Here is a 26,841-nt window from a genome sequence, read left to right on the forward strand (position 1 = left end):
CAGATCCTTTGTTTTGTTGATGTTTAGTGAGAGGTTGTTTTCCTGGAACCACACTCCCAGGGCCCTCACCTCCTCCCTGTAGGCTATCTCGTCATTGTTGGTAATCAGGCATACTACTGTTGTGTCGTCTGCAAACTTGATGATTGAGTTGGAGGCATGCGTGACCACTCAGTTATGCAGGGAGTACAGGAGGGGGCTGAGCACGCACCCTTGTGGGGCCCCTGTGTTGAGGATCAGTAAAGTGGAGGTGTTGTTTCCTACCTTCAGCACCTGGGGGTGGCCCGTCAGGAAGTCCAGAACCCAGGTGCACAGGGTGGGGTTCAGACCCAGGGCCCCAAGCTTAATGATGAGCTTGGAGGGTACTATGGTGTTGAATGCTGAGCTATAGTCAATGAACAGCATTCTTACATACAGTTGAAGTTTACATACACTTAGGTTGGAGTCATTAAGAAAACTCGTTTTTCAACCACTCCACAAATTTCTTGTTAACAAACTATAGTTTTGGCAAGTCGGTTAGGACATCTACTTTGTGCATGACACAAGTAATTTTTCCAACAACTGTTTACAGACAGATTATTTCACTTATAATTCACTGTATCACAATTCCAGTGTGTCAGAAGGTTACATACACTAAGTTGACTATGCCTTTAAGCAGCTTGGAAAATTCCAGAAAACCAGGTCATGGCTTCAGAAGCTTCTGATAGGCTAATTGACATCATTTGAGTCAATTGGAGGTGTACCTGTGGATGTATTTTACCTTCAAACTCAGTGCTTCTTTGCTTATCATCATGGGAATATCAAAATAAATCAGCCAAGACCTCAGAAAAACAATTATAGACCGGTTCGTCCTTGGCAGCAATTTCCAAACGTCTGAAGGTACCACATTCATCTGGACAAACAATAGTACGCAAGTATAAACACCATGGAACCACGTAGCCATCATACCGCTCAGGAAGGAGACTCGCTCTGTCTCCTAGAGATGAACGTACTTTGGCGCAAAAAGTGCAAATCAATCCCAGAACAAATAACCTTGTGAAGATGCTGGAGGAAACAGGTACAAAAGTATCTATATCCACAGTAAAATGAGTCGTATATCGACTTAACCTGAAAGGCCACTCAGCAAAGAAGAAGCCACTGCTCCAAAACCGCCATAAAAAAGCCAGACTACGGTTTGCAACTGCACATGGGGACAAAAATCATACTTTTTGGAGAAATGGCCTCTGGTCTGATGAAACAAAAATAGAACTGTTTGGCCATAATGACCATTGTTATATTTGGAGGAAAAGGGGGAGGCTTGCAAGCCGAAGAACACCATCCCAACCGTGAAGCACGGGGATGGCAGCATCATGTCGTGTGGGTGCTTTGCTGTAGGAGGGACTGGTGCACTTCAAAAAATTGATGGCATTATGAAGAAGGACAATTATGTGGATATATTGAAGCAACATCTCAAGACATCAGTCAGGAAGTTAAAGCTTGTTCACAAATGGGTCTTCCAAATGGACAATGAGCCAAATCATACTTCTAAATTTGTGGCAAAATGGCTTAAGGACAACAAAGTCCAGGTATTGGAGTAGCCATCACAAACCCTGACCTCAATCCTATAGCAATTTGTGGGCAGAACTGAAAAATCATGCGCGAGCAAGGAGGCAGAGAAACCTGAGTCAGTTACACCAGCTCTGTCAGGATGAATGGGCCAAAATTCACCCAACTTATTGTGGGTAGCTTGTGGAAGGCTACCCGAAACGTTTGACCCAAGTTAAATAATTTAAAGGCAAGGGTACCAAATACTAATTGAGTGTATGTAAACATATCCCAGTCCGCGTGATTGTTTTAATCTTGAAGCGTGGATTCCGATTGATCAGACCAGCGATGAATAGTCCTTAGAACGCGTACTTCCTGTTTGAGTTCCTGCCTATAGGAAGGGAGGAGTAGTGATACCTTATACCAGGGGCCATGGCTGGATTTGCAGAGGACATGCAGTGCATGCCAATGGCAGACACCGTGAGTACAAGAATCAGAGATGATGCGAGATGGTGAAGAATCTCTGAAACCCTGTCTGCTTCGCACCCTATTTCCTAGCCGTGTGGGTCCTGGTCAAAAGGAGTGCACTACATAGGGAATATGGTACCATTTGAGTCACAATCCCTGTCTCATGGTCTATTATACCACAGCTTTAGGGATTTAATCTTTTCACACTGTGTACATTGTGTAAACAGAAAACACACACCTTTGAAACACATTTTGACATCATGAAGAAGTCATATTCATTATGGTACACTATAAAATTGCAACAAAATGTTCTGCAATGGAAAATGAAAACAAGCATTTCTTATTGGATGAATTCAGGTGCTTCCTCCCTGTTTCAGTCCATTTTCTTCTGTTTCATGCCTAATGAATGCAACCCAGGTATTTGAGCACTATGGAGTATTGGTTCAGACTGAGCAGTAGTAGTTGGTTGCCAGGCAGTAGTGCCTCTCCTCATACTCCATAGGCAGGTATTGATCAGGGTAAATAAACAGAAACTCAATCAGCTCCGCTCCCTGCTACTAACAGCACGACTACCATGTGACGGACACAGACAGTATGCTTGGTGTTTATCTTTCTGCATTAGCTTCTAATGATGTCATACACACGGAGACAGCGAACGCATTACTTTCACAATTTGATCGGAGCAGGAAGAAAGTATTTTGTTTTTCCACGACACTCTCCTCCTCTATTTTCCCTCTCTTTATTTTCTCCCCCCTCCCCCTCCTCTTCCTCTTTCCTCGTCCCTTTTTATTTGTAGGTTTATTCAGAGGTATAAGGTCTTTGATTTGGTGTCTAGATTTATCAAAGCGGAGGGAAACAATAAACCTATTCATGAGGACAAAAGACAAGGGAGAGGAGTGTTCCTTGATTATCTGGGGATAGATGGCTTTCTTTTGTGTGTGTGTGTGTGTGTGTGTGTTTGTGTGTGTGTGTGTGTGTTTATGACCGTGGTTACAGCTTTGAATATGGGTACACACTGAAGTATTTGTCTTGTTACTCAACATTGTCTAACCACACCATTGAGACATGGCAGGATACAAATAATATGTGATGTATATTTTTTCCCCCACCCCATCTGAACAAAATACCCCATAATGGCAAGGTGAAAACATGTTTTTAGAATTTGTAGCAAATTTATTGAAACTGAAATACAGATATCTAATTTACATAAGTATTCACAACCCTGAGTCAATACATGTTAGCATCACCTTAGGCAGCGATTATAGCTGTGAGTTTCTAGTACAACACTTGCACATTTATTCTTTAAAAAATGATTCAACCTCTGTCAAGTTGGTTAGTGATCATTGCTACACAGCCATTTTCAAGTCTGCCATAGATTTTCAAGCCGGTTTAAGCCACTGTGGAACATCCAATGTCATATTGGTAAACAACTGCAGTGTAAGGTATATTTGCCTGGTGTTTTAGGTTATTGTCCTGCTGAAAGGTGAATTTGTCTCCCCGTGTCTGTTGAAAAGCAGTGTCTGTTGGTTTTCCTCTAGGATTTTGACTGTTCTGTTAATTTTCATCCTAAAAAAACTCCCCTGTCCTTGCCAATGACAAACATACCCATAACATGATCCAGCCACCACCATGCTTGAAAATATGAAGAGTGGTACTCTGATGTATTCTGTTGGATTTGACACATTTTAGTATTTTTTTAATGTATTAAGTTAATTTCTTTGCCACAATTTTTGCAGTTTTAATTCAGTGCCTTATGTATGTTTTGGAAGATTTTTATTCTGTACAGGCTTTCTTATTTTCACTCTGTCATTTAGGTTAGTAGTGTGGAGTAACTTCAATGCTGTTGATCCAACCTCAGCTTTCTGCCATCACAGCCATTCAACTCTGTATCTGCTTTAAAGTCACATTGGCCTCATGGTGAAATCCCTAATCATTTTCCTTCATTCTCCAGCAACTGAGTTAGGAAGGACCCCTGTATCTTTCTAGTGACTGGATGTATTGATATACCATCCAAATTGTAATTAATAATTTCACCATGCTCAAAGGGATATTCAATGTATGCTTATTTATTTTTACCCATATACCAAGGTGCCCTGCGAGGCATTGAAAAACCTCCCTGGTATTTGTGGTGGAATCTGTATTTGAAATTCACTACTTGACTGAAGGACCTTACAGTATGTGTGAGGTACAGAGATGAGGGAGTCATTCATAATTCCTGTTAAATGCAACTTATTATGTGACTTGTTAAGCTCATTTTTACTCCTGGACTTATTTAGGGTTGCCATAACAAAGGAGTTAAATACTTATTGACTCAAGACATTTCAACTTTTCATTTTTTATTAATTTGTAAAAATAATAATAATATTAATAATAATTGTAACAATTCCACTTTGACATTATGGTGTATGTAGAGTACTGTACCTACTCAAGAGTTTTTATCCATTTTTCCTATTTTCTACAATGTAGAATAATTTGTGAAGACGTCAAACTATGAAATAATGGATATGGAATCATGTAGTAACCAAAGAAGTGTTAAACAAATCACAATATATGTTATATTTGATGCCAAGAGTGTGCAAAGCTGTCATCAAGGCAAAGGGTGGCTACTTTGAAGAATCTTAAATATAAAATATATAGAGAGATTATTTTAATACTTTTTTGGATTCCATATGTGTTATTTCATAGTTTGATGTCTTTACTACTATTAAAATAAAGAAAAAAACCTTGAATGAGTTCAAACTTTTGACTGGCACTGTATGTGTAGGTCAGTGACACAAAATCTCAATTTAATCCATTTTAAATTCAGGGTGCAACACAATGAAATGTGAAAAAAATTAAGGGGTGTTAGTACTGTATGTACAATGTACAATTTCAGAGATGTTTATTTGTCTGTGCTACAAAGGCAGATCATGGGATATTTTTTTTAAATTTCATCCCCCTGATTTTGACTGAAAAATAAATAGTGGGAGATGCATCCTATCTGTCTCGAAGATCGGATGCATCCATCCCTCCCTCTCTAGATCCTCATCTCCCCCTCTCTCTCCCCCCTCTCTCCTTCTCCTTCTCTTTCTCTTTCGGAGATAGCTATGTACAGACAGCCTTCATATGTGCAGCAGAGGAAAGTGGCAGCTTTAATATTGGAGTGATAGCCGCTGATAAGGGTAACGGCTGTGGAGAGGCGTTAGTGTCATCCCTCCCTCCTCCGCAATAAACACTTTCATTTTGTTTTTCCCGGAGAGATGGCTGTAAAGATAGATGTGTTGAATAGACGACCTGAGGAGCAGTAGAGGGAAGGAAGGAAAGACGGATGGAGAAGGGAAATGGGAGGGGTGGGTATGCATATTCAGTATGAAAAGATCAATCAGAGGGTCGTGAAATATGCATTTTGTCATCTACCCTTCCTGTTTCATCGGCGCACCAACAACGCTGGCCACTCTGCCGACTCAAAATGCAAACCGAACTAACTATGATCTATATAGCATCCAAACTATATACAATTATTAGTATTAGTATATGTGTGGAACAGTAGAATTTCAACATAGTCATTGTGTCAGAATCAGTGATGAGCAATGCCTGAATATTGTACTGAAAAAATCATTAGATCTGTACTGAGGTGTAGGGTACAGTGTACACTCTTAGGAAAAAAAAGGGTTCCACTGTCCCCATACAACCTTTTTGGTTCCAAGTAGAACCATTTTGAATACCATGTAGAACCCTCTGTGGAAAGGATTCAACATGGAACCCAAAAGGGTTCTTCAAAGGTTTCTCACATGTGAACAGCCAAATAACCCTTTTTGGCCAAGGACATTGAGGCCTCAGATTACTTATTTAAATGATCTCCTTTTCCAAAACTCAGACATCTTGACTTCTCAGGACAGGGCTGGAGGCTGTGAGGAAAGGCCGCTTCTTATGATGTTATAATATGTGTTGTGTTTCAATTATTCCACTGTCCTCAACTCCAACCCAAGGCCTTCACTCCAACTCAAGTCAGCAGTTCAAATTATGTATTCCTGCACTGACTTTTCTATTGCATATGTTTTGTGGTAACATTTTACCTTTTAGGGTAATCACATTACTAAGGGTACATAGCTTTAGATGCTAAGCTTTAGAGGCTAAAGCTGCTAGATATTTTTGGTGTGTGTGTTTGTGTTTAATTTGTCTCAGGGCAATTAGACTGCGTGACCAAAACGATTATGTGAACAGCTGGGTAGCTGAAATCTGCATATCAGAAATAAAATCAGGGAGACACAGACGATTGCTCATTAAAATCACTGGGAAAACAACTTGAAAATGAGACTTGACATCAGTTTTCAAAGTCTGTCAAATATTTGTGGATGTTAAAATGAATAATAAGGTTGCAGTGTAAGAGCACAAGAGGAATACTCTTAATCTGGGTATGTGTTTACTCTGTAAATGACTCTAGCTATAGGAACAGAGAATTTGAAAGATCTCAGAAAGCCCAGGCCAAGCATGCATCCCTGTGGACATTTACTATTGCCAAATAATGCACATTATGAACTCTCATGTAAACTCAGCAAAAAAAGAAACGTCCCTTTTTCAAGACCCTGTCTTTCAAAGATAATTCGTAAAAATCCAAATAACCTCACAGATCTTCATTGTAAAGGGTTTAAACACTGTTTCCCATGCTTGTTCAATAAACAATTAATGAACATGCACCTGTGGAACGGTCGTTAAGACACTAACAACTTACAGACGGTAGGCAATTAAGGTCACAGTTATGAAAACGTAGGACACTAAAGAGGCCTTTCTACTGAAAAACACCAAAAGAAAGATGCCCTGCTCATCTGTGTGAACATGCCTTAGGCATGCTGCAAGAAGGCATGAGGACTGCAGATGTGGCCAGGGCCATACATTGCAATGTCCCTACTGTGAGACACCTAATATAGCACTACAGGGAGACAGGACGGACAGCTGATCATCCTCGCAGTGGCAGACCATGTGTAACAACACCTGCATAGGATCGGTACATCCGAACATCACACCTGCGGGACAGGTACAGAATGGCAACAACAACTACCCGAGAAACACCAGGAACGCACAATCCCTCCATCAGTGCTCAGACTGTCCGCAATAGGCCGAAAGAGACTGGACTGAGGGCTTGTAGGCCTGTTGTAAGGCAGGTCATCACCAGACATCACCGACAACAACGTCACCTATGGGCACAAACCCACCTTCGTTGGACCAGACAGGACTGGCAAAAAGTGCTCTTCACCGACGAGTCGTGGTTTTGTCTCACCAAGGGTGATGGTCGGAGTCTCGTTTGTCCTCGAAGGAATGAGCGTTACACCGAGACCTGTACTCTGGAGTGGGATCGATTTGGAGGTGGAGGGTCCGTCATGGTCTGGGGAGGTGTGTCACAGCATCATCGGACGGAGCTTGTTGTCATTGCAGGCAATCTCAACGCTGTGCGTTACAGAGAAGACATCCTCCTCCCCCATGTGGTACCCTTCCTGCAGGCTCATCCTGATATGACCCTCCAGCATGACAATGCCACCAGCTATACTGCTCGTTCTGTGCATGATTTCCTGCAAGACTGGAATGTCAGTGTTCTGCCATGGCCAGCGAAGAGCCCGGATCTCAATCCCATTGAGTACGTCTGGAGCCTGTTGGATCAGAGGGTGAGGGCTAGGGCCATTCCCCCCAGAAATGTCCTGGAACTTGCAGGTGCCTTGGTGGAAGAGTGGGATAACATCTCATAGCAAGAACTGGCAAATCTGGTGCAGTCCATGAGGATGAGATGCACTGCAGTACTTAATGCAGCTGGTGGCCACACCAGATACTGACTGTTACATTGACCCCCTTTGTTCAGGGACACAATATTCCATTTCTGTTAGTCACATGTCTGTGGAACTTGTTCAATTTATGTCTCAGTTGTTGAATCTTGTTATGTTCATACAAATATTTACACATGTTAAGTTTGCTTAAAATAAACGCAGTTGACAGTGAGAGGACGTTTCTTTTTATGATGAGTTTATTTCCCCAGCTAGCGCATAACATTCTGATAACCATATGTTTCTTAAAGCTTGTTCCCGATTTACAATTCCGTGTTGGATGACCGTTCAAAACGTATTTCACATTCGGAGCTCGTTTTTTCCAGAATTCCCAGTTGACTTGAACTCACTGAAGTCAGATTTTCGCAGTTCCGAGTTAACAGTTGTTTTGAGCGTAGACCAAATCATGCTTCATTGACAGCATGGCCAATTTTGAACGTTTATCATTTTAAACTTGGAAAAGAGACACTTAATCCCAGATTTGGGACCACACAGCCTTCAGGCTTCTTTGGTTTTAGCATACACTGTGTCCTTTTAGCTTGTCAGGCAAACTGCCAGCAGATAGAAGTTAGACTGTGTTTTGATGTCAGGCTCAACTCAATGTTTTGACTGGCTCTCTACTCAGCCACAGCTCCAAGGGGCCAGGGTTCTGGTCTAGAAGCACCAGAACCCTGGCCCTACAGTTTTTACTACAGTTTTTCTTGGTTACTGCAGTTTAATAGATGCCAGGCCCAGAAAGATAATGTCCTTAGATAGCCACATAGAGAAGTTTGATTTGAAAATTCCTAATAAGACACTTTAGTCATCACCTTTGTGCACAAAATATCTATTGAATTATTCAAATAATTGTTGCTGAAGCAGTTTCGTCTTTTTCATCACACAGGCAAATGTTATATTATTCTAATGTCTGCCATGTTTTTGGATGATGTGATGAAGTCGTCGCTGCTCTCGGTAATCCCTGTGTGCACTGAGTGCTAGTGTGCATGTGATGTTGATCCGTTTAAACCGGATACAACCTGGATATAGACGGTCCATGAATCGGAGTATGTGAACGTGAGTAGATTACCTTGAAAACAACGGTTAGACGTATTGGACGCAGTCTCCACTTCTTATTATACCTGAGTGACCAGCTCCCTGAGAGGTCCTCCTTAAGACTAAATGCTGAGTGTGACCTTTCTGTTGCCCCTCCCACCCAGCTGGCCCTAATCACCTACCTCATTACCCCCCGAAATAACACACCAATCCAAGATGGCTGCCTTATTACCCACTCCTAAATAACACCAGCACCACCAGGTTGACTAATAATAATTTGTGGGGTGTTTGTATTTGACCTGTTACACACTTGTACAAGTGTTCATTGTTCCAAGTGTGTAATGGAAATGTATTTCTTGCACATCCCAACTCCCCCTAAGACACCCGCAGGGAGACGGCTCATGGATAGGGTCACCATTGTCCATCACGCCTGGAGCAATTGGGATTAAGTTCCTTTCTCAAGGACAGATCGACAGATGTTTCACCTTGTCGGCTCCAGGATTAAAACCAGTGACATTTCAGTTACTGGCCCAACCATAGAGAATGATAGGGAGGGAGGACAAAAGGGAGGGCTTCCACCCTTCTTCCACCATTTTAAAGTAGTCAAAGTAGTCATCTGGGTGGGGATTCCTATGGGTTGTAGCCTCAATGGCGCTGGCCATGCTATCACAGACGCTATAATGGCACAGATATAAAGATGAGTCCTCTATCTATCTCTATGGGCCCAGTGCTCTGACCTCGAGGCTACCTGCCACCCGAACCAAGATAGCTTCCTCATTTGACCCTCCTAAATCACAACAGGTAGATACACAGATCCAAGATGGCTGCTACTCCCCACAACTGATTTTCTATACTCTCTGCAATCTTTGTGTTGACATTTTAATGAACTGTACTGTAGCTTGCTTGATGCCTGCTGGCCTAATGGATATCTGTGCTCTGAATGGATCCCCCCTATTATTTCTCTCCCCCTCCTCCCGCCAGACTTCCCTCCATAAGTCCTGACTATATATTCAAGACGTCGCCATCACTATGGTGATCGCTGATGAGACGATAGGGTGATCAGCGCTTGCAGGATGTCGGACAATAAACTGAGAGGGAGAGAGAGAGGGCTGTAATTAGCCTTCCTAATGATGGCACTAAAGTAACGTGCTTAATTATATGGAATGCTGCATAAATTGCCAAGTGTGTGGAATCATTGGAATTGATTAAAATACTAATTAAACAGGCCCTTGCAGAATTTGGAGAGTGAGGTAAGGTTCAGCTCTTCAGGGTCATTTGCATACCCTTAATCTGGGGGAATGGGATTTAAAGGACCCTCTCTCTCTCTGGCTTTCTCTATTTCTCTTTTCTCCCTATTTCCCAGTTCACATGCTTAACAAACTCAATTAAAATTATACTCTGTTTTCTCTTTTCACCATATAATTTGGCATAAGACCCCTTTGATTTTGTTTTTCAATATAAATGTATCCATCAAAGTGAGTTTCAAAGGCTAAACATGCACAGAAAAAAAACAAGTCTGCCGAGTGTATGATCTTAAATGTTGCATGCCACTTGCTTTGATTTGTGTGAGAATATCTTTGTTAAATATTGCATTTAGAACTAGCGGGGGCATCCTTTAATAGATTTATGGATCAAACTCATATTGCAATCCTATTAACTACTGCAAGAACCAAGAGAAATTAATTACGCAGTACATCGACTAGCACTTTTACATTCAAATAAATATTAAACATTCATTGGTACAGATATACAATCTTAATTTGACCAGTTTCTCACAGCTGACAAAATTGTCCTGCAGCAACAGGAAATGTGAATTATTGTGTGAATTATGAATGGACATTTTGGAGGAGTAGATAAAAAAAATTGTTAGGGCAAATCAAGTTGGACATTTTAAAGTAACAACTATAAACTTTAGAAGCCTTTTTATACCTTGAATATACTTCCTGCAACAACAGGGTGATCAAATTAAGATCTTACATATGTACCTCGGCAGCTGACAGTGTGCAAAGGTCTTGCTCATAAACCACTTTACAACCATTTTAATAATCGTCAGAGCAAAGTAACAAGAACATTTCCGTTGTGCGATGCCTATGTGCTCGATTCTACACACTACTGTAGGGTATTCTATGGTCGTGTACCGGTGTAGGATCTTAACTTGATCACCCTGATGTTGCAGAACATTTTTAAATCTGTAGGGTAGTTGGGCTAACTCTTGCATGTGTACCGTAGCCAACAGTAAGTGAAACTTTGACTGGTCACTGATGAGTCTGGAGTTTGAGTTGAAGTCACATGTTGACAAAGACCTTTGGGTGAAAACTTTGCAATAAACTGTGAGAGAATCACTGTGTGGTTATCTATCTTTAATTTTCACTCACACTATGTCACACACTCTTTCGGTCACGCTCTCCTGTTTCCCTTCAAGAATTAGACGGTAAAACATGTTCTTCTGCGTCATTCATTCTCCTCACTTAATACTCCTCACACACAACTCATTCCACTCACTCATTTCACTTTCCACTTACTCATTACATGATGTTTATTTTTTCTTTCTTTTTTGACTAATTCCACTCACACACAACTCTGGTCTTGTGCTGGTGTCTTCCCAAGCAGTTCAGCAAAAGAAGCAGCTGGAGAAGGAAACTGGTGTGAAGATCCTGGAGGCTGGTGTCAGTGATGTAAGTCCTGTTTCATTGTCTGTTTCAAGCTGGGAACCATAGAAATGATTGACTTGAATGGGGTTGCCATTTCTAGTTACTCTATTTCTGCGCTGTGAACATCCAACACTGACTATATCGGTGTCGAACGAAGTATAAAACTGACCCCCCAAAATGATTTTTATCCGGAAGTCATCCGGATGCTGGATTGCTTCAATGTGATGTTATGTGACATTACAATGGTATTCAACTGAGGCTGTATATTGAATACCATTTGTGTGATATTGTATAGTTATATCTTACCCTGTAAAGTCCCTAAAGAGAACACTGAGCTCATCATCCAACATCCAACATGCATCATGTTTCATTGTAAAGGAATTGAACCAAACCTGAAAGCTCCCGGATCTTATAGAAACCATAGTGTCTCTGGTACACTGGGCTCTCTCCGGTGATATGGCTCCAGATATGGCAGTTTGGCCATCTATACCGCCTGCATCCTTTTACGAGGCCCCCATTATGCGACCAGACATTGATCGTGAGCTGAAATTAATGCAAAATGTATTTCCTGTTAACTGTGTTGCTTTGATACACATCCTCTGTATTCATTTCCTGTCCTCCTTAGGGTTGTTGGTTCCCATGGAGAATAAAGAACAACGAGACAAATTGCAGTGTGTTTTGACACTTTCAATAGCAGACAAGGAACAATGAGCAGATTATCTGGAGAGCTGTCATTTTATGGCTAGACATTATGGCTGGCGGTGACATAGTCATAAGAAAAATTAAGAGTCCAAAAAAGATACTGAAGATGAGTGCCGGGATGAGAGCAGGGGAGATGTGCGTTCATTCGATGGCGACGCTGCTAATAAATATTCATAAGTAGTGTGGGGTAGGTGAGGATCTAATCAAACAGCCATTGATGGGCTGTAGCCCTCCTAGAATCTTTTCTACGGAAATGAGACAGACAGCGGTGGCACTGTGAGCCATGAAGATCATCGCGAGGCATGCTGGGAACTAAATGGACGTGGCCTGTGTGTGGGCTGCTGCCGTTGTCAATAGCAACAGGGTAACATAGTCGGGACCGTTTTCCTGGCTCAATCCCTCCTATGGACTTTGTCACACTCTTTTCGATTGATTTAATCCTACTGTGAATCTCTTGCTTATGCCTACGCATTTACCTCCCTCTTTTTTAAGTCCTCTTTTCCTTCGCCTCATCTACCATTTTCTCCCTTTCTCTTGCCCTCTATCTTTTTCTCCTCTTACTCCATCTTCACTCTTGTCCAACACCCAGAAAGCACAAGGCAAACAGTGACGGAGGGCTGTGATTTGTCATATTTGTTGATAATTAGCTGCAATTATAGGGAACCGGAGTGAGAGAGAGATCCTTTACCTCAGGAGTGGGAAATCAGAGACTGATGCTGTGTGTGTGTGTGTGTGTGTGTGTGTGTGTGTGTGTGTGTGTGTGTGTGTGTGTGTGTGTGTGTGTGTGTGTGTGTGTGTGTGTGTGTGTGTGTGTGTGTGTGTGTGTGTGTGTGTGTGTGTGTGTGTGTGTGTGTGTGTGTGTGTTCGTTCGTGTGGTGCGTGTGTGTGCATGCATGTCCGTGAGTGTGATTAGAAAATGTGTATTTGAGGGAAGTACAGTGAGAGCCAAGCCCTGTAATTATTAATTTTCTGTATTGGCATTGTCATAGTCCAAACCCAAATAAGGCTCAATCCATCCCAGTGGTTTTTAGTCCCTGAATGGGGACAGAGGGATAATTTTCTGAAAACGGTGGCAGAACATGCTGCTGAGAGTGCCTGTGGAGAGTGCTCTCAGAATGCATTAGTTTAAATGGAATTGAGCACAACTATTAGTTGGTGAATTTATGGGGTGACCGCTGATATATTGTTATTAGTGGGTACCTCAGCTAGATGCCAAAGCATGGGTCGGTAACTATGCATTAGCTTGCAAAACACACGTTTTAAATGGTGCCCTAGTTTTAAGTAGATAACTAAATACATTGGCAAATAAAGTAAATGAAATTAAGTTAATAAAGGCACAACCAGTTACATGTGATGGGGTTTATATCCTGTCACAATCAAATTGGAGGATTCCTACACTGTAGCACAGGTTTACAGAGACTGGTTGGAGTGTGCCTGCTCTTGCATGGAATGAACCAACCTGGTATTGTTACGAGTATCGAGAGTGAAGCTGCATGGAATGAACCAACCTGGTATTGTTACGAGTATCGAGAGTGAAGCTGCATGGAATGAACCAACCTGGTATTGTTACGAGTATCGAGAGTGAAGCTGCATGGAATGAACCAACCTGGTATTGTTAAGAGTATCGAGAGTGGAGCTGACACAGGTTGTGTCCCAAATGGCAAACTATTTATTTTATGTTGCACTAACTTTGACCAGAGCTCTAGGCACCCTATGTCCTTTATAGTTTAACCTAGGGAACACAGTGGCATTTAGGACACAACCATTGTCTCTCCGTCTTAACCCTGTCTGACTTTGTTAAAAATGGGTCAGAATGACAAAACAGCTTAAGAACCACGGACATCGATTGCAGAAGATGTTGACAAAGATAAGCTCATGTCAAAGTGAAGAGATTGGACCCTAATCGATAGACTTCACAATATCTGGTCCTCCTATAGATTTTCTAGAACCCATTTCCTTAAAAATGTCCTTGTTTTGCGACTCATTAGCTACATTTACCACAACAACAGAACACAATTAAAGAGCGACTGAAATCACAGATTCTGCATGTGTTTTTATGGTGCTCATTAAGATTTCAGTCTTGGGGGGTGTGGTTCAATGTGGGTGTGTTATCGTACTCTGGCAGTTACTGTTGTTTGTCCTTGCTGAGACACTGTAGCTGCTGCGGTGTCTCAGGAGAGACCAAAAAACAGTATCAACAACATAGCCACTAACACTTCCTCAAAATAGTCAGAAATCTTCTAAGATAAATCAAGAAATTAGTCATTATTTGTGCCACGCAATTTTACATCTAGTTAAGGTGTTTAGTGCAGTAATTCTCAAGAAAACAAATGTGCATGAAAACTAGTAGCTATTGCTCTGCAGACAGTATCGAGTTTACTGCTGTGCTGGACTGATTTTTGATCATTCATCAGCAAGCTGTGAAAACTATACATAATAAAGCACAAGATACACACTGTTCATCAGTGCCCAGAATCACTGGCTAGCTAAATTCCATCTGTGTTTGTCAATGAAGCTAGCTAGTATTAGCTAGCAGGCGCATTAAGCAGGCAAGCCATCAAGTCACTGACAAGTGTGACGTGTGTGCTTCGGTGCCATTTTGTTTTACAACTTTCTCACTATCTATAACCAGAGTGTGCATCTGTCTGGCAGCGTTTCATAGGGAATCATGTTACAAAATCGGTTGCATTGTGACAAGATGCTCGCAAATGGATTTTGATTTTGAGAAAATGGACAAGTGGCAATTGGGAGACAAGTGCACATCATCTCAATTGTTTTCATTTTGCCCAAAACAGACACAGTGCTTCACTTGGGCAGGAGGTCATGGGGACTGAGTACTGGCAGGTCACATTTTCTACTGCTTGAGTTCCTGCACCTCTTATAAAATATTAGCTAAAAAGTATTATAGCGTTCCTGCTCCTAAATATAAACAGTACCGGCACCCGAAATGAGTAGGCTATCAAATCAAATGTTATTGGTCACATACACATGGTTAGCAGATGTTAATGCGAGTGTAGTGAAATGCTTATGCTTCTATTTCCGAACATGCAGTAATATCTAACAAGTGATCTAACAATTTCACAACAACTACCTTTTATACACAAGTGTAAAGGAATTAATTAGAATATGTACATATACATATATGGATGAGTGATGGTCGAACGGCATAGGCAAGATGCAGTAGATGGTATAGAGTACAGTATATACATATCAGATGAGTAATGTAGGGTATGTAAACATTATATAAAGTGGCATTGTTTAAAGTGACTAGTAATACATTTATTACATCCATTTTATTATTATAGTGGCTAGAGATTTGAGTCAGTGTGTCAGCAGCAGCCACTCTACGTTCGTGATGGCTGTTTAACAGTCAGATGGCCTTGAGATAGAAGCTTTTTCAGTCTCTCTGCCCCAGCTTTGATGCACCTGTACTGACCTCGCCTTCTGGATGATAGCGGAGTGAACAGGCAGTGGCTCGGGTGGTTGTTGTCCTTGATGATCTTTTTGGCCTTCCTGTGACATCGGGTGGTGTAGGTGTCCTGGAGGGCAGGTAGTTTTCCCCCTGTGATGCTTTGTGTAGACCTCACTACCCTCTGGAGAGCCTTACGGTTGTGGGCGGAGCAGTTGCCATACCAGGCAGTGATACAGCCTGACAGGATGCTCTCAATTGTGCATCTGTAAAAGTTTGAGTGTTTTTGGTGACAAGCCAAATTTATTCAGCCTCCTGAGGTTGAAGAGGCGCTGTTGCGCCTTCTTCACCACGCTGTCTGTGTGGGTGGACCATTTCAGTTTGTCCGTGATTTGTACTCCGAGAAACTTAAACTTTCCACCTTCTCCACTACTGTCCCGTCAATGTGGATAGGGGGGTGCTCCCTCTGCTGTTTCCTGAAGTCCACGATCATCTCCTTTGTTTTGGTGACGTTGAGTGTGAGTTTATTTTCCTGACACCACACTCCGAGGGCCCTCACCTCCTCCCTGTAGACCGTCTCGTCGTTGTTGGTAATCAAGCCTACCACTGTACCGGCACCTGTTTCAGTCCAAGTCAAGCACCTCGCATACTCGAGTTATCACTATTGAACACATCAGCAAGTGGCAACTCCAAAAAGGGCTAGGGGCCAAGTGTTCTTTCAACATAACATTGGCGAGGTGTTGTCTTATGTAAACAAGTCCGGGGTGCTGTGTAAGGGGCAGGTCTGTGTCACTGAATGGTTCTGGCTGCTACGATTTGGATAGAGCTCAATCAGAAATACATGTTTCTGACTAATATCAATATGCCGTTTTAAACCTGAGAAGTTGATTTTCGAGTTCAGTTGCTCTTTAATAAGCATGGCATTTTTTAAGTCATTTAAGTTGTCATTATGTTTTACCAATGATATTGCTGTCCAGATCACATTAGTGTCTCCATAACAGCACTCCTGTGAATGTGTGAAAAACTCTCTCAGGGAAAAGTGAGAGGGCCAAGAGGAGACATAGAAAAGGGGCTGTAGAATGCCTAAAATATACAATGTTTTTGTTCATCTCAATCTTAGCACTCTATCATCAGTTCTTCGCTAGGGCTGTGAAATGTTGACATTGACAGTAAATGAAAATCCTACGGAGAATATCAGTGTGCACACACCTTGCAGCACCCCAGGCATCAGCCTGTAGTACTGGTACCATAGCAGTCCTCTGTTTCATGGAGAGATGTTCCTAAAAGGCACACAGAGCTTCGTGACTGTGCATACTCTCCTCTCGTCCTGTTGAGAGAGAGAGAGAGAGAGAGAGAGAGAGAGAGAGAGAGAGAGAGAGAGAGAGAGAGAGAGAGAGAGAGAGAGAGAGAGAGAGAGAGAGAGAGAGAGAGAGAGAGAGAGAGAGAGAGAGAGAGAGAGAGAGAGAGAGAGAGAGAGAGAGAGAGAGAGAGAGAGAGAGAGAGAGAGAGAGAGAGAGAGAGAGAGAGAGAGAGAGAGAGAGAGAGATTAGCCAGCTGTATGCAGACATAGGCCCTTTTTTTACATTGACGAAAGTTGGAGATTCTTGAGAGGTATCGAACTAAATCCTGAGACTATACTTATTACTGTAATGTGAACTTGTCAAGTCTTGACTACTACATCCGGAGGTCACACACGACACTCGCACTTGGCCCCCAGTTTCCCCCCTCCATGCAGGGCAGTGTAAACAGAATTGTCGTTTTGTGCCCAACACTGATACAGTAAAAATGAAATGTTTTAATTATATTTTATATTATATTTATAACATTTGAATTACATTTCAGACTTGTTTTATTGAGTTTTCACCCGAAAATTGCAGTAAAAGCCTGTTACACTCTGAAATTGATGCCGTAGCTTAAAAAAAAGCTAATCTCAATGGTGTTTTTTCCCCCCTTGACTGCACTGATAAACCAGGCAAGATACAATCTAGCTTTTCATTCGCAGTTTGCTTTTTACCTCATATAATGACTTTCATGATATTGATAAAATTATGCCTGCTTTGTTCTAAGGTAAGTTTAAAACACTAAAGTTGTAATGTAGGCCTAAGAAGTATCTAGCTATGGTTCAGCTAACATAACAGCTAGCACAGTGGATCTGGGCCAATTCCGGCTGAGAGTCGGGGCACTCGGCTGAGATTCAGACTCAGCCGACTTCATGTAACCCAAGTCTGGCCCGCCTTTGGCAGTATTACTTATGGCTAGGATGAAGCGATTGAGCTCGGTCTGATTCCGGTGTGTGTTATATGGCCCAAATATATTACTTGGGATATATACTTGGGCCGATTGTGGCTACTCTCTGGCAGATGATTACACGGGCTGATTAATATAGTTAACATTTCATTATTTCTCATAGTTTTTTTCCATAAAATGATAGTTCAAATAGAATTGATACCGAAGACAAACTAAATTTAGATTTCAGCTTTGAAAGTCATTTGCGTGGCCGTATTCATGGCTATCAGCTAACTAGCTGATGCAGCTATTCGATGTAGCTAAGAAAAATTCAGAAATAATTTTGTTTAGTTTGCTACCTAGGAAGGTATTTCTATACTATGAACCACACTGTACTGTGCTTTTATATTTGTATGAGAGGAGTAAACCTTTATGCTTGATATGCTAACATTACTAGCTAGCAGTAGCCAGCTGTGCTATTTTTGTGCAAGCTAATTTAATGTGTGGATAAACAAGAAATAAACCCTTTAATTGTCTGCACATTATGAATTGTTGCATTATTGAAGAGTGTAATATGGTTTGGTTGCATTATTCAAGTGTAATTATGTTATGTTTTAAATTAAAAGTTGCTCGACATTGTTGAGTAGGTAAATTGGAGCTGAAGAGCAAGAATGTCACATTGGGGGAGGGGGGAAGTAGTAATGTGTAATGTCTTCTTTTAGCACCTGAACATTTGGTGCCATCATAGTGGGCGACTGTTTATCATGTCCTTAAAATACAACATAATTAGGTTTTCCCTGAACTTTTTCACCGTTTTGATTATCAAATCATCGCATTTACATTAATGACTATTATTAGAATGAATATATGTTTTTTTATCAGAGTACCAGTTGTCATTTTTTATCAGAATTTCTGAGTGCAGTGAAGGAACAGGGTGGAGGTTTACAGTTACCTGTCCACAATCTGATTAAGATGGTGGGTAAATTGAGATTAATTGACATTTTGACCACTTCTGCAAACTGCTTATGTGGATAGGCACTTATTAAGCACATAATTCCCTGAGCTGCATGTCAACAGATTATTCAACCAATTGTAAATCATATGGGCATTCAGAAAGTATTCAGACCCCTTGACTTTTTTCACATTTTGTGGTGTTACAGCCTCATTCTAAAATTCATTAATGAACTTTTTTCATGTGGTAAATTAAATTGATTGGACATGATTTGGAAAGGCACACACCTGTCTATATAAGGTCTCACAGTTGACAGTGCATTTCAGAGCAAAAACCAAGTCATGAGGTCAAACAATTGTCCGTAAAGCTCCGAGACAGGATTGTGTCGAGGCACAGCTCTAGGGAAGGGTACCAAAATATTTCTGCAGCATTGAAGGTCTCCAGGAACTCAGTGGCCTCCTTCATTCTTAAATGGAAGAAGTTTGGAGCCACCAAGACTCTTCCTAGAGCTGGCCGCCCGGCCAAACTGAGCAATCAGGGAGAAGGGCCTTGGTCACGGAGGTGACCAAGAACCCAATGGTCACTCTGATAGAGCTCCAGAGTTGCTCTGTGGAGATGGGAGAACCTTCCAGAAGGACAACCGTCTCTGCAGCAGTCCACCAATCAGGCCTTTATGGTAGGGTAGCCAGACAGAAGCCACTTCTCAGTAAAAGGTACATGACAGCCCGCCTGGAGTTTGCCAAAAGGCACCTAAGTGATTCTCAGACCATGAGAAACAAGATTCTCTGGTCTGATGAAACCAAGATTGAACTCTTTGGCCTGAATGTGAAGCAACACGTCTGGAGGAAACCTGGCACCATCCCTACAATGAAGCATGGTAGTGGCAGCATCATGCTATGGGATGTTTTTCAGCGGCAGGGACTGGGAGACTCGTCAGGATCAAGGGAAAGATGAACAGAACAAAGTACAGAGACATCCTTGATGAAAACCTGTTTCAGAGCACTCAGGACCTCAGACTGGGACGAGGTTCACCTTCTAACAAGACAAGGACCCTAAGCACACGGCCAAGACAACGCAGGAGTGGCTTCGGGACAAGTCTCTAAATGTCCTTGAGTGGCCCAGCCAGTGCCCAGACATGAATCTGATCGAACATCTCTGGAGGGACCTGAAAATAGCTGTGCAGCAACACTCCCCATCCAACCTGACAGAACTTGAGAGGATCTGCAGAGAAGAATGGAAGAAACTCCCCAAATACATGTGCAAGTTTGTAGAGTCATACCCAGGAAGACTCTTGTCTATAGTCGCTGCCAAAGGTCCTTCAACAAAGTACTGAGTAAATGGTCTGAAAACAATTTTTTATAAATTGGCACAAATTTCAAAAAAACAGTTTTTACCTCGTCATTATGGGGTACAGTGTGTAGATTGATGAGAGAGAGAAAAACGATGTAATACCGTTTAGAATAAGGCTGTAACCTAACAAAATGTGGAAAAAGTCAGGTGGTCTGAATACTTTCTGAATGCACTGTTTAACAGACAGGGATCTCAGCTGAGTCTCCGCACGGTGTGTGTGCGCGTGTCTGTGCATGTGTGTTGTGTTTGTGCATTTGCGTGTGTGTCTGTGTGTATGTATGTGTATGTATGTGATTGCACGTGTTCATGTTTTGTAGATCACAGGAGGTTGGTGGCACCTTAAATGGGGAGGACGGACTCGTGGTAATGGCATTGTTATGAGCCGCCATTATCCAGCCATTATTGTGAGCCGTCCTCCCCTCAGCAGCCTCCACGGATGTAGATGTGTGTCTCCGCAAATAACATACATTTGCAAGACTTGTATACGTCTGTGTACACGTGCCTATGTGCGTTTGTGGTCTGTGTGTTTGCTTTCGCTGCGGAATTGCATTACCTGTCTTTCTGGAACCTTTAAGGATGACCATTATAATGGAAGTGGATGCAGGAGAAATAAACATTAGTGTATAATCCCATCATATGTCATGTAGGAATAAATGTCAATGGTAAATGCCACTATCTTAGAATTGGGGAAACCACTCATGGGCTCCCCCAATCAGAGTTCTGGGGAAGCACGGGCCAAACTCATCTCAGGGAAAGGTCACGGGCAATGATGACCTCTGGCAACTGGATTTGGTGGCTTTCTTGCCAATTTCCTGCACCATAATGAATGTGCGGGCTAGAATGAGAGCAATGCCATTTGAAAAGATTTGAACATCTAAATGATAGTGTAAAATAGGGGCCTTCTAGCAGTCGTAAGTACAAAGATTCAGCAGAAGGCAGTCAGGTAGAGGTGTAAATGGTGAGTGAATCCAAGTGAAAGCTATGATCCCTTATTGATGTCACCTGTTAAATCTGCTTTCCACACCTTGTAGTCCCTGGCCCAATGCATTTAGGCTGTTCTGAGGGCAACTCAATATTAAGATGTTGTTCCTAATGTTTTGTACACTCAGTGTATATACAAAGTTCTGCCTTCCACATGTCAGTATTCAAAACCAATCATAACAAATAAAGAACAGGCACCCTGCAAGACTCCGATACCAGACTCAGATACAGCCTCCCCTTGAGTAACCTAAAAGTGAGTAACCTAAACGTAAACTGCGGAAGGCCAAATGGCAGGCTATCTATCTACATCTATTTGCGTTCAAGCGCGTGCTGTTCACACAACGCTGAACAAGACGGAGAAACCAGACATGTGCTCCAAAACGAAAGACAATGAAGCCATTGACATAAAACAGGTGAATAGAGCTAAATAAACCAAAGCTTCTTCATAACAAGTGTTGCGCATTTTGTGAGCTCTCCAAACAACATTTCCACTTTGAGAATGAGAACGGTCAGAATGCATATTATACTTAATTACTGAACAGAAATGAGCGTAACCAAACATTCTGAATCAATGGGGAAATGCGTGGATTAACAGTACCTCACTAATGAACATACAGTATATTTAAACGGGGAATTGATAGACATTCACAAACAATTGGCAAACAATATTGACACAATTAGTACGCACAAATTGGCGCGATTCTGTGCACAATAATGCAGAGAGAGATGTGCCTATAGCGCATCTAAGTCACAGATGGTCCTACTGTATATGCGGTATGACCAACAAGGGGCATATAATAGGTACCCTATTTTCAACATACTGCATTACTCTTGAACAGAGTCCTATTGGCCCTGGTCAAAAGTAGTGAAGTAATAGAGAATAGGGTGCCATTTGGGATGCTCAAACAGTATGCTCATCCTATGTACTTCAGTGTGGTATGTGATTATGTAAATTAGTGTTTGTAAGTACAGGTAACTACCAAAATAAAGGAAACACTTGAGTAAATGAGGGATACAAAGTACATTGAAAGCAGGTGATTCCACATAGGTGTGGTTCCTGAGTTAATTAAGCAATTAACATCCCATCATGCTTAGGGTCATGGCTACCCTAGCTAAAAGAAGAGATCTCAGTGATGTTGAAGAAGGGTTCTCAACAGAGCATAGGGGGTTTAAAGTGTGTCAGTTAAGATCAAACTGTTATTTACAATGGCAGCCTACCCTGGCCAACACTGGGCCATTGGTGCACCACCCTATGGGACTCCCAATCACAGCTGGATGTGATGCAGCTTGGCTTTGAACCAAGGACTGCAGTGATGCACCTTGCACTGAGATGCAGTGCCTTAGACCGTTGCGCCACTTGGGAGAATGTGCCAGTTACCAGATTTCAACCCTTATAGGAGATTCTGGAGCAGCACATGAGACAGCGTTTTCCACCATCAACAAACGTCCAAATAATGGAATTTCTCATGGAAGAATGGTGTCGCATTCCTCCAATAGAGTTTCAGGCACTTGTAGAATGTTAAGCCACATTGAAGCTGTTGATGAGACTCATTGTGGCCCAATGCCCTATGAAGACACTTTCAAATCAAATCCAATTTTATTAGTCACATGTGCCTGAATACAACAGGTGTAACCTTACGGTGAAATGCTTACTTACAAGCCACTAACCAACAATGCAGTTTAAAAAATAGGAATAAGAATAAGTAATTAAAGGAACAAGAAATTAAAGAGAAGCAGTAAAATAACAATAGTGAGACTATACAGGGGGTACTGGTACAGGGTCAATGTGCGGGTGTACCAGTTATTCGGGGTTATTGAGGTAATATGTACATGTAGGTAGAGTTACTAAAGTGACTATGCATAGGTAATAACAGAGAGTAGCAGCGGCGTAAAAGAGGGGTGGGGGGGGCAATGCTAATAGTCTGGGTAGCCATTTGATTAGATGTTCAGGAGTCTTATGGCTTGGGGGTAGAAGCTATTTGGAAGCCTCTTGGACCTAGACTTGACGCTCCGGTACCGCTAGCCGTGTGGTAGCAGAGAGAACGGTCTATGACTAGGGTGGCTGGAGTCTTTGACAATTTTTAGGGCCTTCCTCTGACATCGCCTGGTATAGAGTTTCTGGATGGAAGGAAGCTTGGCCCCAGTGATGTACTGGGCTGTACGCACTACCCTCTGTAGTGGCTTGCAGTCGGAGGCCGAGCAGTTGCCAAAACAGGTAGTGATGCAACCAGTCACAATACTCTCGTTGGTGCACCTGTAGAAGCTTTTGAGGATCTGAGGACCCATGCCAAATCTTTTCAGTCTCATTAGGGGGAATAGGTTTTGTCTTGCCCTCTTCACGATTGTCTTGGTGTGCGTGGACCGTGTTAGTTTGTTGGTGATGTGGACACCCATGAACTTGAAGCTCTGAACCTGCTCCACTACAGCCCCGTCAATGAGAATGGGGGCGTGCTCGGTCCTCCTTTTCCTGTAGTCCACAATCATCTCTTTTGTCTTGATCACTTTGAGGGAGAAGTTGTTGTCCTGGCACCACACGGCCAGGTCTCTGACCTCCTCTGACCTCCTACTATAGTCTCGTCATTGTCGGTGATCGGGCCTACCACTGTTGGGTTATTGGCAAACTTAATGATGGTGTTGGAGTCCTGGTAATCTGTCTGGTCCTGCGGCCTTGTGAATGTTGACCTGTTTAAAGGTCTTACTCACATCAGCTGTGAAGAGCGTGATCACAGTCGTTCGGAATAGCGGGTGCTCTCATGCATGTTTCAGTGTTATTTGCCTTGAAGCGAGCATAGAAGTTGTTGAGCTCGTCTGGTAGGCTTGTGTCACTGGGCAGTTCTTGGCTGTGCTTCCCTTTGTAGTCTATAATGGTTTGCAAGCCCTGCCACATCCGACGAGCGTCGAAGCCGGTGTAGTACGAATCGATCTTAGTCCTGTATTATTGCTTTGCCTGTTTGAGGATTTGTTTGAGGGCATAGTGGGATTTCTCATAAGCTTTCGGGTTAGAGTCCCACTCCTTGAAAGCGGCAGCTCTAGCCTTTAGCTCAGTGCAGATGTTGCCTGTAATTCATGGCTTCTGGTTGGGGTACGGTCACTGTGGGGACGACATCATCGATGCACATATTGATGAAGCCAATGATTGATGTGGTATACTCCTCAATGCCATCGGAAGAATCCCGAAACTCATTCCAGTCTATGCTTGCAAAACAGTACTGTAGCTTAGCATCTCCTTCATCTGACCACTTTTTTATAGACCGAGTCACTGGTGTTTCCTGCTTTAATTTCTGCTTGTAAGCAGGAATCAGGAGGATAGAATTATGGTCAGATTTGCCAAATGGAAGGCAAGGGAGAGCTCTGTGTGTGGAGTAAAGGTGGTCAAGATTTTTTTTCCTCTGGTTGCACATTTAACATTCTGATAGATATTAGGTCAAACGGATTTAAGTTTCCCTGCCTTAATCCCCGGCCACTAGAGCGCCACCTCTGGATGAGCGTTTTCCTGTTTGCTTATGGCGGAATACAGCTGATTGAGTGCGGCCTTAGTGCCAGCATCCGTCTTTGGTGGTATGTAGGCAGCTACGAAAAATACAGATGAAAACTCTCTAGGTAGATAGTGTGGTCTACATCTTATCATGAGATACTCTACCTCAGGCGAGCAAAATCTCAAGACTTCCTTAGATATCGTGCACCAGCTGATGTTTACAAATATATATAGTCTGCACCCTCCCCCCTCCTTGTCTTACCAGATGCCGCTGTTCTATCCTGCCGATACAGCGTATGTTGATAATGTCGTCTCCATGAATCATAAGGTATTACAGTTTCTAATGTCCAGTTGGTAGTTTAATCTTCCTTGTAGGTTGTCGATTTTATTTTCCAATGATTTTCCATGTTCGCTGGTAGATCGGAAGGCAGAGGGAGTTTATTCGATCACTTACGAATTTTCAGAAGGCAGCCCAACCTCCGTCCTCTTTTTCTCCGTCTTCTCTTTATGAAAATGACGGGTATTGGGCCTGTTCCTAGGAAGCAGTATGTCCTTTAAGTTGGTCTCATAGGACTCGTTAAAGGACAAAAAAGCTGCTGCAGTTTGTGGTGAGTAATCGCTTTTCTGATGTCCAGAAGTTATTTTCGGTCATAAGAGACGTTAGCAGCAACATTATGTACAGAATAAGTTTAAAAAATAAGTTATAAACAACACAAAAAAATGAACAAAAAACACATTCGGTTAGGAGCACGTAAAACATCAGCCAACTGATGGCAGTTAGCTGTATTATGTTCAGTGTCTGATAATAATCACTACTTACATATGTGCTGTATAATTTAAAGGTCCAGTATGTAGCTTTGTGGGCAATATTTTTGGTAATTGAAAAGATATTTCACAGTGGTTTAGATTGTACAATGATTGTCACAAACTGAAATTAGGCAAACATGATAGAATCTTTGCAACAGGGTAATGGTGAAGTTATTTCTACATATTGCACCTTTGAGTGCTTTGCATTTAGCACATTGTCATTCTAATTTGGCTATAAACATGTTCAGTCCCAAAAAAATTATGGGAAACATAATTTTTTAGGCCGGAAATATGGCCCATGGTCAGAAATAGTGCACTATAAAGTGAATAGGGTGCAATTTGGGATGCACAACAAACACCTATGTGACATTGAAAGCTTTTATCAGCCCGTGTAAAGATCACCTCTTCATCGCTACCAGGACAAGCATATTTATCAATTCCCTCAACAACTAATGTCCTTCACACCAACCTCTTAAGGATAGGACCCTTTTTTTCCATTTTCGCCTAAAATGACACACCCAAATCTAACTCAGACCTGAAGCAAAGATATGCATATCCTTGATACCATTTGAAAGGAAACACTTTAAAGTTTGTGGAAATGTTAAATTAATGTAGGAGAATATAACTTATTAGATCTGGTAAAATATAATACAAAGAAAAAAATGTGTTTTTTTGTCTTTTTTGTACCACCATCTTTGAAACGCAAGAAAAAATAATTATTATTATAATGTATTATTCCAGCCCAGGCGCAATTTCGATTTTGACCACTAGATGGAGGCAGTGTATGTGCAAAGGTTTAGACTGATCCAATGAACCATTACATTTCTGTTCAAAATGTATCAAAATGTATCAAGACTGCCCAAATGTGCCTAATTGGTTTATTAATACATTTTCAAGTTCATAACTGTGCAATCTCCGCAAACAGTAGAATGGTATTATTTCACCGTAATAGCTTCTGTAAATTGGACAATGCAGTTAGATTAACAAGAATTTATGCTTTCTGCCAATATCAGGTATGTCTATGTCCTGGGAAAGGTTCTTGTTACTTACAAACTCATGCTAATCACATTAGCCTACTTTAGCTCAACCATCCCGAGGGGGGTGCACCAATCCTGTAGAGGTTTTAACAGCTCCAGCAGAAACACTATCTCTAATGGCTGTTATCTGCGCTCTCTGCCAAACCCATGTCACAACACTGTAGTACATCACTGGCAGGATTGATCGAACAATTGAGGTGTCTACTAAATGAAACTACAAAATGCTCATTCTAAAATGTAAAATGTCTCCTTAACAACATTTTAAAGTCAAGTTTCAAGCAGAATTTTGGAGAGAAAACATTTGATTGTTTCCAAACTATTGCATATAATGGGCCAGCTACTGTATATGGAGTTAATGTGATTTGTATATAAGCAAAGTACAACCCTCCATTTACCATGACCTTATTGGTGACCCAGCTATAGTACAACTATAATATA

General features: G+C 41.9%; 1 protein-coding gene across 1 annotated transcript in view; it reads left to right on the plus strand.

The window, feature by feature from the left end:
- LOC112215143 (receptor-type tyrosine-protein phosphatase N2-like) overlaps nucleotides 1-26,841 on the plus strand; it is a 268,831-nt gene that overhangs the window by 155,928 nt on the left and 86,062 nt on the right. Inside the window, exon 11 of the mRNA XM_024374097.2 lies at nucleotides 11,424-11,488. Coding sequence (XP_024229865.2) covers nucleotides 11,424-11,488 — 65 coding nt within the window. The remainder of the gene's footprint in view (nucleotides 1-11,423; nucleotides 11,489-26,841) is intronic.

The sequence above is a fragment of the Oncorhynchus tshawytscha genome, linkage group LG16 (assembly GCF_018296145.1).
Source record: "Oncorhynchus tshawytscha isolate Ot180627B linkage group LG16, Otsh_v2.0, whole genome shotgun sequence".
NCBI classification, from domain to species: domain Eukaryota; kingdom Metazoa; phylum Chordata; class Actinopteri; order Salmoniformes; family Salmonidae; genus Oncorhynchus; species Oncorhynchus tshawytscha.